We start from the raw sequence: 15,118 nt of genomic DNA, 5'->3' as shown, positions 1-15,118 counted from the left end.
TTTAGAAGAGCTAACTAAAAAGGCAAACTTTAAAAAAGTCAGGCCAACCAGAGTGAGGACAGCTCCTGTGTCAGGCCTCCAGCCTTCTTGGAAGTGACCTTGGCCAACGTCACACCTGTGCTCACTCTGAACATTTCAGCAGAGGTGCCAGACCATGCTGAGCGGGGCTGCGGGCTGAGCTGTGGTGCATGAAGGCAAAGCTTTGTGGCTGAGATGCAGAAAAAGGAAGGAGGGCTGGGGGGCAGACGGCTTGACCCCACCTGCACTTCTTTCAGTCACAGGTCCTGGAAAGCAAGATGACTCTGAGGACAGTTTAACCCAAAGGAGCCTGTGTGCTGCATTTGCTGAGTGGGCAAGACAGCCTATTATCCAGAAAAGTTTATTTGAAATGCCCCTTTTGGAGTTCCCATGTGGCTCAGTGGTAACAACCCAGCTAGCAGCCATGAGAACACAGGTTCGATCCTTGGCCTCACTCAGTGGGTTAAGGATATGGCATTGCCGTGAGCTGTGGTGTAGGTCACAGATGTGGCTCGGATCCTGTGTTGCTGTGGTTGTGGTATAGGCCAGAGGCTACAGAACTTCCATATGCCCCACGTTAGGTACTAGAAGGAAGAAAAAAAAAAAAAAAAAAGAAAGAAAGAAAGAAAGAAAAAAACACCCCTTTTTTTGTTTTCTCAAGAAGTAAGGTATGATGGCCAGGTAAGCAGCTGACTGGGCCCCTCACCTGAGAGGAAGAACAACCAGAATATACACCTGCCTCAGGTCTGAATCAAAACCGTGCTGTCACCATCAGTTGTGACTTTGACCAGTACTGTCAACTTTACACTAAAAACACTTCTCCAGGCACCACTATCTTTAGAAACACTTTTGTTACATTTCTACCTAAACTTCGTATTTTTGAATAATTTGCCTCTTCTTAGAACTGAGGCTCTCTACTTTAGCAAGGGGGATTTTGTTTTTATGACGAAAGTTAGTGAGGACTGCATTCATTCTGTGGTTTTATGAGAGAACTTAAGAAGCTTGTTAAAAACTACAGAAAGCCACAGTCATTTAGAAAGAGAGAGGGGATCAACGCCAGGTGCCACCCTCATCAGGCTGCCAAGCGGGTGGTGCCCTCGTAGGGATCCGACCCTGTGAAGAGCATGGAGCGTCCTACACACACGAGGCCACAGCGTGGCGCACGTGGAGGAAGACAGACAAGTGGCTGGCAAAATCTTTCCAACAGGAGTCCCCCACTCAGTATGGGGTCGGTACTTCGCTGTTGGGCCACCAAGATGCAGAAGTCCAGGCACTAACTGAGCAATCTGCCCTTATTTAGCACAGCTTCTAGCTCCTAACAAACATGATTAGCTTCTAAACCCATTGCACCTGGGGCGGCTCAGTGAGAGGCCCATGTGGACAGCGAACCCCAAAAGCTAGCGACCAATGTCAGGCCCACCAGGGAGGGAGAATAAAGCAGTTATCAAAATGAAGACACAGTGAGAGCTAGTGTCTATCCAGCGCTCCGTACCCATGAGGCACTGTTTCCACACGTGCCTTGTTCTGCTCACAGCCCTAGGCGGGAGGAGTGCGGTCCCCATTCACAGAGAGCCCAGTCACTTGCCCAAGGCTGCTGAGAGGCCTGGCTGGGGCGCCTCCTCGTTCTCACCCCTGCTAGTGGACATTACATGCTCTGCTTACTGTACAAGGTCGCACTCTGAGCAGAGTTGGGACTCTGATGTCTGGAATATTCTGTTTGAGGGGATCAAAACTAGGTGCTGTCCTTAGAAAGGCTTCTAAATGAAATAACTCTATTTCACACCCATGCAGGCAAATCCCGAGGCCCCAGGAGACGCAGAGCTCTGCAAGGCCAGGAGCCCAGCAGGTCCTCTGAGTTGGGCTTCCTCTTGCCTCCGGCACCTTCAGGCAGAGGGGAGAGAGGGAGCTCAAGCCGCTGGCGCCCAGTGCCTGGTGTGCAAGGAATGGGGCTGAATGCAGGTATGAGGCGTTCTTAGGTAGGCTGAACATGGGTTTCCTTTCCCAGAATGTGGATCCAGCCATTATTTTCAAATGCACTGGCATTAATTATTTTGTATACTACCTCACCATTGCAATTTACAGATATCCATTTAAGTTCCTATGGGGTAGCCTGTCACTTCACCGAGGGTGACTGACTTTAAATTACATAAAATTTCATACCCCAACACAGCACTATATGTGCTTCATGAAAAGTAACTGAAACCATTTATTTTTTAAAATGTGTGGATTCATATATTCATATCATAAGCTTTGGGCAGTTCATGCCAAGTAACAAGTCTCAACTAAACTTCTCGTTCATTACAAATAAGAACCGGGCAACTTCAGACCTAAAGAAGGCTTACACCTGGTCCCCTGCTGGCTGGGGCCACTTTTTCACAGACTGTCCCGACTTGGCTTGGTGGTATTTTCATACTGACCTCCAGATGCTGTTCTACAGACGCCTGTGCTTGATTCTCATGTTTCCTATTTTCCTTATATGTTTTTTAACAGACAAGTAATGCAGACAGAAGGAAAAAATATTAAAAATGCTTCTTTAGTATGCTAAAAATATTTAGCTCCTATTCAGCTCTAGTGTGAAATAACAGGGTCTAGACCCCACTGGGTAATTAAATCCACATTCTGGTTCTGGCTGCAGCTCCCTGCTGCTGGGTGGCCCTGCAGGGTCGTGTAAGCTCCCTCGTCTCCTCCGTGTACTGAAGGTTTCTCCTCCCTACCTCAGGGAGACGAGCTCAGGACAAATGAGATAAGGATCTGGCAAGCATTTGATTTCTTTGGAACCCAAATTACACTTTCATAAGATCACTGTATCAGCACAAGGACCATTAATATGGGGAAGAATTGGTGCTAAAGTCCCATTTGGAACAAAGAGGTGGCATATTTTAAAGCTAATGTTTTCTGGGAAGGTGGTGTGGGCCTGTGGCCTGTATCTGGGACCAGCCTTCTCTGGGTCTGCTAACAGTGCCCCCTGGAAAGAGGGCGTCTCCAGAAGCCCCTCCTTAACAGGCTCCTCCAGAACCTTCTGAGCCTCATCTGAGAGTTACCACAGCCCTGGGCAGATAACTTTTCCTAAAGAATTCTCCAAGAGGCCAAGCCAAAAACATCCCCCCACCCAGCTCCTGAAATGGAACCAAACTCCATGATAACAACTAACTCAGAACAGACATCATAAATTAAGTCAAACAGGCAGAATATGGTTAAGTAATTTCCCTTGCCAGATCTATCTTATCTGCCCGTGTCATCAGAGGCTGTTTAAGCTTGAAATACGTAGCATGGAAAGAACCTCGAGATATACGAAAAGTTACTGCCATTACAGATGGGGGGGAGAGGTTTCTTGGTTAAGCCTAGTCCAGAAAAACAATGCATTTTACAAACTGACTCAGAAAAGGAGGCATGTTCCTCAGTGTACTTTCCCAAATCACCTACTGACCCTGAAATGTTTGTTCTATCAGAAGTACGGAAAAGGAAGAGTTCCCATCGTGGCTCAGCGGAAACAAATCCGACTAAGAACCATGACGTTGTGGGTTCAATCCCTAGCCTTGCTCAGCGGGTTAAGGATCCAGTGTTGCTGTGAGCTGTGGTATAGGTTGCAGATGTGGCTCAGAACCTGCGTTGCTGTGGCTCTGGCTTAGGCCGGCGGCTGTAGCTCCTGTTAGACCCCTAGCCTGGGAACCTCCATATGCTGCGGGTGTGGCCCTAGAAAAGGCAAAACAGGAAAAAAAAAAAAAAAAAAAAAAAAAGTACGGAAAGGGAGATGGCTACAAGAAAACCTTCTAAAAGCAGAGAACACACTCGTGCAGACATACGTGCGGTTACAAATGTGGACCTTCTTTTGTATGAGGCCTCATGGGTGTATCCCTCAAAACTCCAAAAGCTGGCTCATCTATATCAAGTCTCACTTGCTGTTTATTCTGCCAAATGCAGAGCCCAAGAACCCATGGCAGTTGTATAGTCTTAGGAAGACATTTCATCCCTTTTGTGTAGTTCTGAGCCTATTAAGGACCCAAGGTCTCAATGAGGGGTATTAAAATACATGCCATGTCCATTTAAGACAGTTGCAGAGTGTCACTACTCAAGATGGTTTAGCATCATGAGAATGGCAACCTGAGAGTAGTCACAGTGTCACCCCACCGCCCCCACCCCCTGCCCGGTAAGCACAGTGAGAGCCGAGGCTGCATTGGAGGAAGTGGCCCTGGAGGGTCTCTGAGCTATAGGCTTATGTTCAGGGAGAATATATTAGGTGAGGTAAATAGGAACTGAGGAATTATACCTCCACAGATAAAATACTTAAGAGGCTGTTCTTTAAAAATTCTAATACCGCAGTAGACGCCAAAGGCAGAATGATTAATTTCTGCAGACCTATATTTTTGTTTGTGATCTATTCATCTTCTCTCACTGGGTATAAGAATTCGTGTTTTATTAGCAACAGGTCCTGGGATAATGCCTTATTTTTCCACAGGAGTTATGCAGGCTCAGTTCCAAAGTCACATAAGCCTATTATGCTGTAACAGATCCCAAGAAGAACTAGTTAACCTCTCCCAGCTCCAGGATGGAGCCTGACCTCTGGGGCAAACCTGCGGTGACCCCCAGGGAACAGGCTGGGGACAGGCTGTCAGGGGACAGGCTGTCCCGGGCACGAGCACCTGAGTGCTCCATGGGCCAGGGGCTCAGAGTAGTGGGCTGAGAGCCGGGGGTCCCTCACCAGAGGCAGGGGGCATTTCTGGACTCTCATCACCACCTATTAGTACATAAGCCACCTGAGAAACAAAGTTGCCCTGTCTTCTTGGACCACCTTCCAGAAAAGTCTTAACACCCCTTCCAAAAGGCTGAATGACTTACATTTATGTTTCTCTAGCCATTTTATTCAAATAACTTATTTTCAAAATAAACTTTTAAACTCAGTTCTCGGGTAAACCCCTCCAGCTGGGGCAGTGACGTGCAGCCCCAAGAGTCTGTGAAACCGCCTGTCCCCTTAGCGTGATCCACGATCACCTCTGACTTCTCCTTCAGGTGGAAGTCTTGTCTAATGATTTAGGTATAACTCCATCACTTTGATTATTATTTTTTTAAAAGAAAATCATCAGGATTACTCTAATGAAATGTTTCCAATTCAAACTTTGTTTTCTCAGCCGAATGACTGTGGGTGGGGCCGCAGGGAGAGAGCCTATTAGGTAGCAAATGCCTGAACACGTCATTTATCTTATTCCTCATTATTACTACTGATGAGAAATATTTGCTGAATGCTAATACACTGAGCGCTGATCAAAATCGAATGAGACACTGTTTTTATTCCCCATCCTGCTGCTCTCAGCATTCTGTGTTCTAGGACTTATGACTCATTGAACTCAGAAAGCAGGCTGAGAAAGAGCTAACTGCTCAAATTAGAAAGGTTCTGAAAATGAAATCATTGTGGGAAAACAGTATTTTTAAACCTACTTATCTCTGTCCCGGAAACATTCAATACCACCAATTCTTCTGCTAAACCAAGTGAGAAAAGGCTGGGACTCCAAGACTTGCCACCTGAAACAGCTCCCAGTGCCACACCCTGTTCTGTCAGCAGTTGCTTCCAAATGGCAGGGCGGTCAGGACATCGAGCCGAGCGGGCTGTGGAAATGCCGTGCAAAGGCAGACTCTCCACTCGGGACTAAGGCCTCATGTGGGGAAGTACAGTGAGAAACCCTGGAATTCTGAACTATGGCAAGTTCAAGGAAACCCATATTTGTTGTCAAATAGTTTATTTTAGGAACTTGGTCTAGCATTCTAGAAACAGAACAGGCCTCCCCTCAATAGAGGGAGAGGCCTCGTGGATGTCGATGTCCCCCATTGGCTGTTACAGGGGACTCGGGCATCTGTGCATCACGTAAGCCCAAGGTTCCAACTTCTCCTGTCAGCTTATTCGTAGGTTGCTAATTCTATCAAGAGGGAATCACAGGACCCTCCAGGCCACTACTGCAGAAGGTAAGTCTGATCATCCTGGTGGGTGGCCAGCATGGCGCAGCCCAGTCCAGGGGCACCTGTGCGCTGAGAAGGTGCCTCAGGGTCAATGTGCAGATGCTGCAGCCGCTGCTCCAATCAGAGGGGCCCCACTCTTAGGGACACACAGGGGCTCTGCGTAAGATTCAATTTATAAGAATAGGGGCTTCTGCTTAAGAAAAAATAAAAAACTGCCTTAGAACTCCCTGATAGAAAACCACGTAAACACATGGGGAAGGGCAACTGAATTTTTTCTGAATCCTTAGGGCTAAGGTCTTCTCACCCTGACACTCCAAATCTTTGCTCCTGGTACCATGTCCTGGCACCTCTCTTAACCATGGCAACCGTGTGCAATGCTGATGACCAAGTGTCATTTATTGCTACAAAGAGGCTACTTCGCGTCAGATCGGAGACCAGCCGCGCTGACACTCTGGTTTACCTTGTCGCTGTCCAGCGTGTTCTGAGATGTCCGGGAGGCGATGGAAATGGTATCAGGCTGGCTGCTGCCGTCTCCTTGGCTATCCAGATCCTCTCCATCCCTGCAGACACAAAGAAACTCCTGACACCACTGGGCTTGTCTTTCAAGACCATAAAGACAAACTATCGGCTACTGGAGAGATAACGGGTTTGTTTACAGACGTGCAAATCGGTCTGCATGACTGAGGCTGCCACCGCTGTATTACTGACAGTCACTCTTCACGGAGAACCGGCTTTGTGCTCAGTACTGGGCAGAGCATCTAACGTCTATCCCACCATTCATTTTTCCCAACAATAAAACACAGTGATAAAATCACCGCCCCTTTAGAAATGAGAAGCAAAAACATTGAGATGCTACATTAACTTGTCCAAGGTCACATGCATGACCTCTGCATGTGCACAGTTTAACACCTGGGGTGGAAGAGGAGAATGATTAGGGGTTCGCAGACAGACCCTCATTTGCTTTAGGCTGAAGGAGGCTGCTGTCTTGATGAAGCAATCTCATGACTAAGGATGATGTTCTAGAGGAACTCTATCTTTTAAAAAAGTGTATCCCTTGAACATTTGAGAAAAATGACTTTGAAGAATAAGGTAACATGGGCTTGTTCATTCCCTTAATAACAACAAACTTCCACGAAGATGCCGCGGCACTGACCTCCGTCCTTTCTGCCTCGTGGCCGGGGCGGTCTTGGGGATGTGGATGGGCTCCTTCAGGGCGCCTTTCAGGTGCACAGTCCTTTCCTGGATCACTTCCCGGATGTGCTTGATCCAGTCCTGCTTGTTTTCTATACTGGAGGCCTTGACAAGGTGTTAGAATTGATCAGGATCCAGAAGGGCCCGTTCTAGAACCTGCACTAACCACACTCACTCAGGTCTCCACATTCCTGGAGATGCCCATTTAAACAAGAACTTTTCAGCTGAAAAGCAACCACATCCTGTTTATTAATTCACCACCAAATAAATGGCCCTCATTTTGAATATTTTTTCATCAAAACTGCTTTTATTCTATGGCGTTTATGGTATTCCAGATCTCTGAATATTCTCGTAATCAGTCGCTCCCCAGTCCCAAGGCCTTTTAAGCAGCCCTGGATAAATATATAACACAGCCAACCCCAACCCAAGTGTCTTGAGACCCTTTAGGCACAGACGAGCGGTCAGTGGCCCGTGGAGCATCAGCAGAAGCATGCACATCTTGACACCTCGCCCCCCAGGACTCACGGGTCAACGGCTGCAGCTGCACTGTTTCGCTGCCTGTGTCTGTCTCCCCCCCCACCCCGCCCCGTCCGCCTGCCGCCTCCACACCCACACTGTGCAGAGTTGGGGCCTCCCTAATCCTCCTGTTACAAATGAGGACCCTCTGCACAGACACATCAGAAACGTGGCCAACGTCACACAGCGAGCAGGTGAAGAAGCTGAAATTCCTGGGGATGGACGCCTGAACCTGTGCCCTAAACTCTGCTTCTGGGATAGAGAGGGCAGCCCTCTGCCAATTACATATGCTTGATCCCTCAACTCCACCCAACGCTGGAGAAAGTCTCTGAAAACAACGCAGAGTAGATACTCAACAAGCGTTTGTTGAATGAACACATATGGCATCGATTTTTCCAGATTTTTTTCTTGCACTGTGCCTCAAAGAAGGTGCGTTTTTTTCCTCCCCTTTTTGCATGCCCTGGGCCTGAGTAACAGTTTTTAATTTCCTTACGGAAAACATCACCCTCCCATGATATAATCGTAATTCCCTGTCAATGATTAAAACAATCGTCAGTGGATTACAGATGAGATCACAAGGGAGGGGAACCCGGCACTTTCTCATGCTGGACCTTGTTTTTGAAAATACAAAGTCAAAGCCCATGCTGGGAAAGGAAATTAAAATCAAGAAGTTTCAAAATAAAGTGTTTTAACCGGAGACTGTCTTCAAAGTTCCCGAGGGGTGTTAACAGGGAAACAAATGAAGGATAAAAGGAGCCTCTCGCGCCTCTGCCCAGATCTGATGCCAAGAAAGCAGCAGAACCGATTTCTTCTGGGGTTAGGAGGCACGGGAACCGGGAGCCAGGGAGTGTGTGCATGAAGTAAGTGTCTCAGGATGGAAGACTGTGAACAACACGCAACTGTTGGCATTTCAATCCTGATGCAAACGTTTGGGAGGCGAGACACAGCAAAGGGTCTGAGGAGGAACATCTGGCAGAATCTGGAGACAACACAGGACATCTGTACGATCGTTCAAGAATAACGAAAATTCTCATAATTTATATGGAGTCAACTAATCACTACATGTACGCAGAGCAATTCTCCTAACCTTAAAGAAATTAAACAGGGGAAAAAGGCACCACTTTTTCAGAAACAGCAAGAGGAAGGCAACCCAGCTAAAATGATAAGTAAAAGGTCACACTTGGCTAAGGGAAGGGCATGATTTGTTTCAAGTTCTCAGTAGTCTCAGCCTGTTTACAAAAGGAATTAGAGATAGAATTCTCCTTTATAAAAGTAAAATGGGGTCACAGTTTTGTTCTACAAACACGAGGCCATCACCATCACTGTCAGCAGCACCATCACTGTCACCTCCACCACCGCCACCCACACTGCTGCCACACCTCTACACCTGCTACAGTCTACACCGTCATCTGTACCATAACCACTGCCACCGTGGCTAAAATACCCATCTTCACCCACCGCCGCCACCACCGCCACGAAGCAATCTCTGAAATCAATAAGTACATCATTTAGTCTCTCACTGAAAGTCAGAAAAATAACCCAAATTCCCCAGAAAACTTTCATCTAGTAAAGCCCGCGATAATTCTTATTCTTTAGTTCCATCATGAGTATTTTATTATGTCCTAAATGAAAGCAGTCCATCTCTGGCTAAAATATCTGGCGCTTTTTCTCAGATGCACCCTCTGGCATTTGTCACTGTAGCTAATCTGGATAAATACTCAAGTTTTAACGTCTTGAGTATGCATTAAAATTGTATGCCTTAGAAAAGTTCAGCTATCTAATATTCAGCTATCAGGGCGATTTATATTTTATAGGGCTTCATGACAATACTCATAAGAATACACTGAGTTGGCAATCATATGTTCATTGCAAAACAATCCATCATTTCCATGTGAATAAAGACTTTAGGGACACGATGGCTTCCAGAGTCAGTGGTCACTAAAGTACAGGCTCCGTAAGAGTGACTGAGCACTGAGCAACTCACAGTTGCTGGAAACACCTCAGAGAGATTCAGAGGAATGTAAGAGACAAAATCGCTGACATGCAAGTCCACACACCAGAGGCCCGTTAAGCTTTTGGCTTGTCTCCCAACATTCTACAAATCTTCAGCAACATCTGCCCCCAAACATCCTCAAGTCACTCATACCCTTTCCAGACAGCTCAAAAAGACAGTCCCATCTGCATTCTCTCAAACACAGAAGGAGGGACGTCTATAAGACGCCCTTAGAGCCCTCATCATTCCTAGAGAGGTTAGTACAATCAAAACCAAGTCCAAATCAAATATTCACAGATAAATTCCTCCCTCAAAGACTGTATACTCAAAAGACCCTTAGGGCTTTTGAATGCTTTAAATGATAACATCACCAAACCCCCTGTATCTGATCATAACCCATTTTTGTCTCTGTCTCCAAACCAGAAACCAACGAGCCTAGGACCAAGAAGACTCCTGGCACTTTCAACCTTGCAACTGTCAAAGGCCCTCACAATTCATCAGGTGCCCATTTTCCTCGGGAAGCCAGAGGTCAAGTGTAGAATGGGAGGTCCTGGTCCATACCGCCCTCCATCCGATTCCTACATCTTTTATGGCATCACCCAATTCTTTATAAGACTAGAAGAACGGAGAAATTCAGAAGGACCTTCCTCAGTGTGACCTTTTAGTGGGCAAGCAAAAGTTTAGCTGAAGTTTCTTCACCACTGGAACACCAAACTGAATTTTTTCTACAGTTCTTTTTGTGTACTCAATCTCAACAGATCACAAAGGGAACAAATTAAAAGGCGTGAAAACTGATATGTTCCAACAACAGGAAAAAGCCCACAGAGATACAGTAAACTTGTCACAAAGCAAATCCCCAAGCTTCAAATGGACGTACCTTAAGGACAATTTTATTATCTGAAGTTGGCGTCCTCCCCACCCACAGTGCAAATTTGCAAGGATCTCCTTCAACATGTTCTGTGACACCCAACTCTGAGGTCTGGATGGAAAGACAATTATACAATTAGATGACAGTAAAATTCTGGCAAGACATAGAACAAAGACCAAGAAAATCATTTTTGGTGGCTTGTGATCATGCTAGGTTCCAACAACACAGTTTGTTTACACTGATACATAACCCTTAGACCTCACTTTAGCTAGGACAAGGAAATTTTGTTCCAAGGCTACACATAATTGCCTTCATCACTTTCGCGTCCTCTGAGCACCTCTCCTGGAAATCCTAACGCAGGTCAACAAAGAAAAAAACCAAAATATCTGAAAACTCTATTATCTAGGAAATCCAGAGTTGACTTTTCAACCTTATAAACAATAAAATGAGTCTGTTCTAGTTGCAAAAGAGCTGCCACCATGCAATTTCATTAACAAAGTGGTTTCGCAGAGATAAATGATATTTTAAAGCTCTGCTGTTTTCCCAGGTGTTTATCAATAGCATTAACTTGCAGTATTTCACCAATGATTTAAAGGGCTACGAGACGAACTTTCTCCCTGTAGTATACGCCTTTGCATATGCAGAACACGGGAGAGTGTAGATGGAAGTCAACGCCCTGGGTCCCTCCCCCACAACCAAGTTCACCCCAGTGCATTCTCTCCCCTCCAGCAAAGGAAGTGATTCATAGTCGTGGCCTCTGAGGGAACCTTAACTTTTAAAAGATAAATTAAATGAAGATGTATCAGCTTTTAAAACAGACTAGCTTGGTCTCTAAGGACTGATTAAAGCCAGCTAGTGAAATTACTAGCCAGCAAGGCTGCATTTTTTTTCCCAGTTACAATATGATCTAAAATGATGTAAGGTGGGCCAAGATCCAAAAGACAATCTCAAACGGGATACAAGCCAGGGACATGGTATGAAAATCATTAGTTTGAACTTGCAAATTCCAGATTACTATTAAGATGGCTTCTACGCTTGGTAGTAATCTATGATTATTACTTTGGGGATTTGATTAATAAATGGATGTCATAAAAATGTATAATGCCTAAGTTGTCCAAATTCTAAATCTCTGTCAATATTTTTAAGTGGTCTGCCGTACCTTGTGAAGAGAGAACCAAATTCTAGTCTATTCTCTGATTGTGATTTTTCCTTAGTTTTGCCCAATCCTCCCCCACGCCGGACCCTGTGCAATCGCACAAAAAGAAGGTGGAGGTCAGAAAACCCATCTCAGGCTTTTCTGAGAATCGACTCATATGGTTCATATGGTTTACGGTTGCAACTGTCACCAGCGAAAAAAAGGTACCAGGGATGTTTTTCTTGCCAGGAAGGACACTGACAAGTTAAAAAAGAATTCAAGCATCACTGTGCCTACCAAGCACTTAGGGAAGGCTGTCTCAAGGTAGGCAGGGCTGTGGATCTTTAAAATTATTTTTGCTTACATACATTTTCTCTAAAAATCGTATCTTGCTGCAGTAAAGAACTGTAAATTTATGCATTTATGTATTTATTTTTCATTCCTCATCATTAAGAGCCCACAGTGAGCTCTGGGTAAGGCTGCTTAAATAAGTTCCAATGTTAGTAAATGGAAAATTAATTATAATGATATGAGAACCTCTTTAATCATAGTCTAATAAGATCAATTTATTTATAAAGCTAGTTAAGGCACACAAGAGATAAATGATTTACATTCACTTACAAAGTGTTTTCTCATCCTGCAGTTAGGATTTTACGTAATTTAGAAAAAAAAAAAGACAAGTTTCCTGAGTCTAGTGATGCTCAAACTTGCTAGTGCCCTCTAGTGGATGCAAGTCCCTGAGAATTTAACCAAAGATCAAAATGTGACAATTTCAGACTCATGTTTTAGTAATAGTTTGAGAGGTTAAATTGAAAGCAACAGACAGTCATTTTTCTCTACCCACAAAAATGTTGCAAGAGTGCCACCTTTAAATTTACAATTCTTAAGGCCTATACTTACAAACAATTTGCTTTTATAAAGGTACTTGCTTCTCCCACTGGAATCTTTCACTTCTTTACTAAACACTAAGGACATTTCAAAAAGGAAGAGGTGCCGTTCCCGACCCTTTCGAATTAAGGTTTTTGGGTCCCACACTTGGAAGGATTCCTGCAGGATGAGTTCTCCCTGAGACTCAATGTTTTCATCAAACCCTACAAAACGAAAAAAAAAAAAAAAAGAAAGGAGGCAGAGTCAGTTTGAAAGAATAAAAAAAAGGATGCAGGATGCATAAGGCAGAATTATGGCTACTTAAACACGTCTAAAACAACCATCCATTAAATCTAAGCACTGACCCACCTGACAAAAGATAATTCTCCCTAAAATACAACTTGGCATATATTTTCCTGTGTTCAAAAAAACAAGCGCAACTTTATTTTGTTAAGTTCTGTGTCCCCATAATTTGATATCTGCGTTAATTTAACCCCCACCTCCCCCTCAGCTTCACTCCCAGCATTCTAGCACACAGCCTCTTCCATCCCGGCCTTCCAGCAGACAGCCTCCTCCATCCTGGCATTCTGGCGTACGGCCTGCTCTGTCCTGAATAGCCCCCCCTCCGCCATCTCTCAGCTGGCTGTGACCTACTTCCGGCCTGCACCTGCACCTTGGCCCTCTCTTTCCTCAGCCTAGAACATCCTTCCTGGACTTTCTGCTGAAGTCTCTGCCTTTCTTTGAGGCCCTGTCTGGCTTTCCTTTTGGAAGACATCCCTGGCTACCCTTTCTTGGGAAAATTTCTCTCCTTTTTTTTTTTCCTCATTTTTATTTTTCATTTATTCAAATTTATTTCTATTTTTAAAAGGTGCAGAGTTTCTAAACCAAGCATGAAATCCATCGCAGCAGCAATATTAACCTAATAATAAATATGGTTTCATTTTTCAACTCAGGCTCAAAGTTTCCAAATTAACCTGTGAAGAGTTTAAACTGTGATTCTGTAACTATAAAGCTACTTGAGAGAGTGTCTAAGCAAATTAGAAGTTGAGATTTGGGAGAGAAGCAGATTAATAATGTATACTTAGTGCGCTGTGCTTAATTAGCAAACAAACTGATGTTTCAAGTTTAACATGCATCCCTTCAAGCGAGTCAGTCTCTCTGGATGCCTCTCACTGCTGCCATGAGGGGCTGACACCAAGGCAGGGCTCCCAGCTGGGTACCCACTTCTCCATGACCAGAAGCCCCTCTGTGGCCAGCGGTACATTTCCAGCACTCTCTGTGGTCAGGAGCAGCCATACCTCTGCTTGCCTCTGCAGGAGCACAACTTCTGTTTCTGCCCTTTAGCTGTCCCATCCCTGCGAGACGGAATGCTAACAGGGCACTGCAGCATCCTGCACCTGGCCGGCCAGGGGACAGCCAAGGAGCAGAAAGACACCAGCTAAATGGAGACCGAGTCTTCAGTGATGTCATGAGGGGTGCCCCCTGGCTCAGGATTTTACATCAGAGGAGATGGTGCTAGGGCTTGGCTTCTGATGCTGGGGCCTCTGTAACAAGCAGCAGCACCTCTGCCCTACATAATGTGTGTTCAATGTGACCCATGCTGATGACCCAGGCTGGCAAAAGCATGTGGGGCGGGGCTACTTCTTAAAATAACTCTGTGCAGCCTGATACTAAGAGCTAAGCTGTAACACAGAACTAGCTTTGTTAAACAGAAGTGTTCATGGAAATTCTACTTATGATGATAACTTTTTAGCATTTTTCTCAGTCTTTCTTTATCCTGGGACACACCATGTCCAGCTACCCAGGCAGGGGTGTGGTACCTGCTCTGCTCAAGGCTCTGGCAAGTGAGGCAATGGATGCAGAGATGGAGACACGGCCTTACAGGGGTTTCACCATCTCGGGGTGGATCTACCTACCCTTCCTGAGTCTGGCTAACGTGGGTACAAGTGACTCGAGGGGATCCAGGGTGTGGAAAGGCTGGTCTCCGGTCAGGGGATGAGGACAGGCTTGAACTGAGGTTGAAGCGTGTCCTTGATCCTTAAGCAGAGCCATGAGACCAATTCTTCGTTGTCATCTTTTTTTTTTTTTTTTGGCTTTTTAGGGCTGCATGTGTGACATGAAGAAGTTTCTAGTCTAGGGGTCGAGTCGGAGCTGCAGCTGCTGGCCTACGCCACAGCCACAGCCACGTGGGATCCAAGCTGTGTCTGAGACCTACACCAGAGCTCACAGCAACGTCGGAACCTTAAACCCAAGTGAGGCCAGGGTTCAAACCCGCATTCTCATGGATACAGTCAGATCTGTTTCCACTGAGGCACGATGGGAACTCCCCGTGAGACCAATTCTTGAAAGGCGGCACCTACAGCTCACCTGGCACCTCCTAACTAAAGAGGCACAAGGCCGAGACTCTGGGTGGGGGCGAGGGGCATACCTTCCAGCATGCTGAGGTGCATCGCGTCGTTGGCCCGCTTGGGCACACTGAGCATCACCTCCAGGCCGTCCTTGATCTCACCCTTCCCCTCCTCGCAACACGTGAGCAGCTCCTGTGGGAGACCAACACTATGAGGGCGCCCGAGACCACGAA

At 45.7% G+C, this 15,118-nt stretch overlaps 1 protein-coding gene across 5 annotated transcripts in view; it reads right to left on the bottom strand.

The window, feature by feature from the left end:
• TRIO (trio Rho guanine nucleotide exchange factor) overlaps positions 1–15,118 on the bottom strand; it is a 357,836-nt gene that overhangs the window by 86,871 nt on the left and 255,847 nt on the right. For all 5 annotated transcript variants that reach the window (XM_085001718.1, XM_021077143.2, XM_085001720.1 and 2 more), the window contains exons 29-33: positions 14,966–15,077; positions 12,571–12,761; positions 10,545–10,646; positions 7,121–7,263; positions 6,428–6,527 (exon numbers count right to left, since the gene is read on the bottom strand). In XM_085001718.1, coding sequence (XP_084857844.1) covers positions 6,428–6,527; positions 7,121–7,263; positions 10,545–10,646; positions 12,571–12,761; positions 14,966–15,077 — 648 coding nt within the window. The remainder of the gene's footprint in view (positions 1–6,427; positions 6,528–7,120; positions 7,264–10,544; positions 10,647–12,570; positions 12,762–14,965; positions 15,078–15,118) is intronic.

This window comes from Sus scrofa, chromosome 16 (genome assembly GCF_054392235.1).
Source record: "Sus scrofa isolate SSC_HxYL_T2T_F1_AM1 chromosome 16, Sscrofa_HxYL_maternal_Yorkshire_Landrace_v2.0, whole genome shotgun sequence".
NCBI lineage: Eukaryota > Metazoa > Chordata > Mammalia > Artiodactyla > Suidae > Sus > Sus scrofa.
This window is presented reverse-complemented; position numbering and strand designations above follow the sequence as displayed.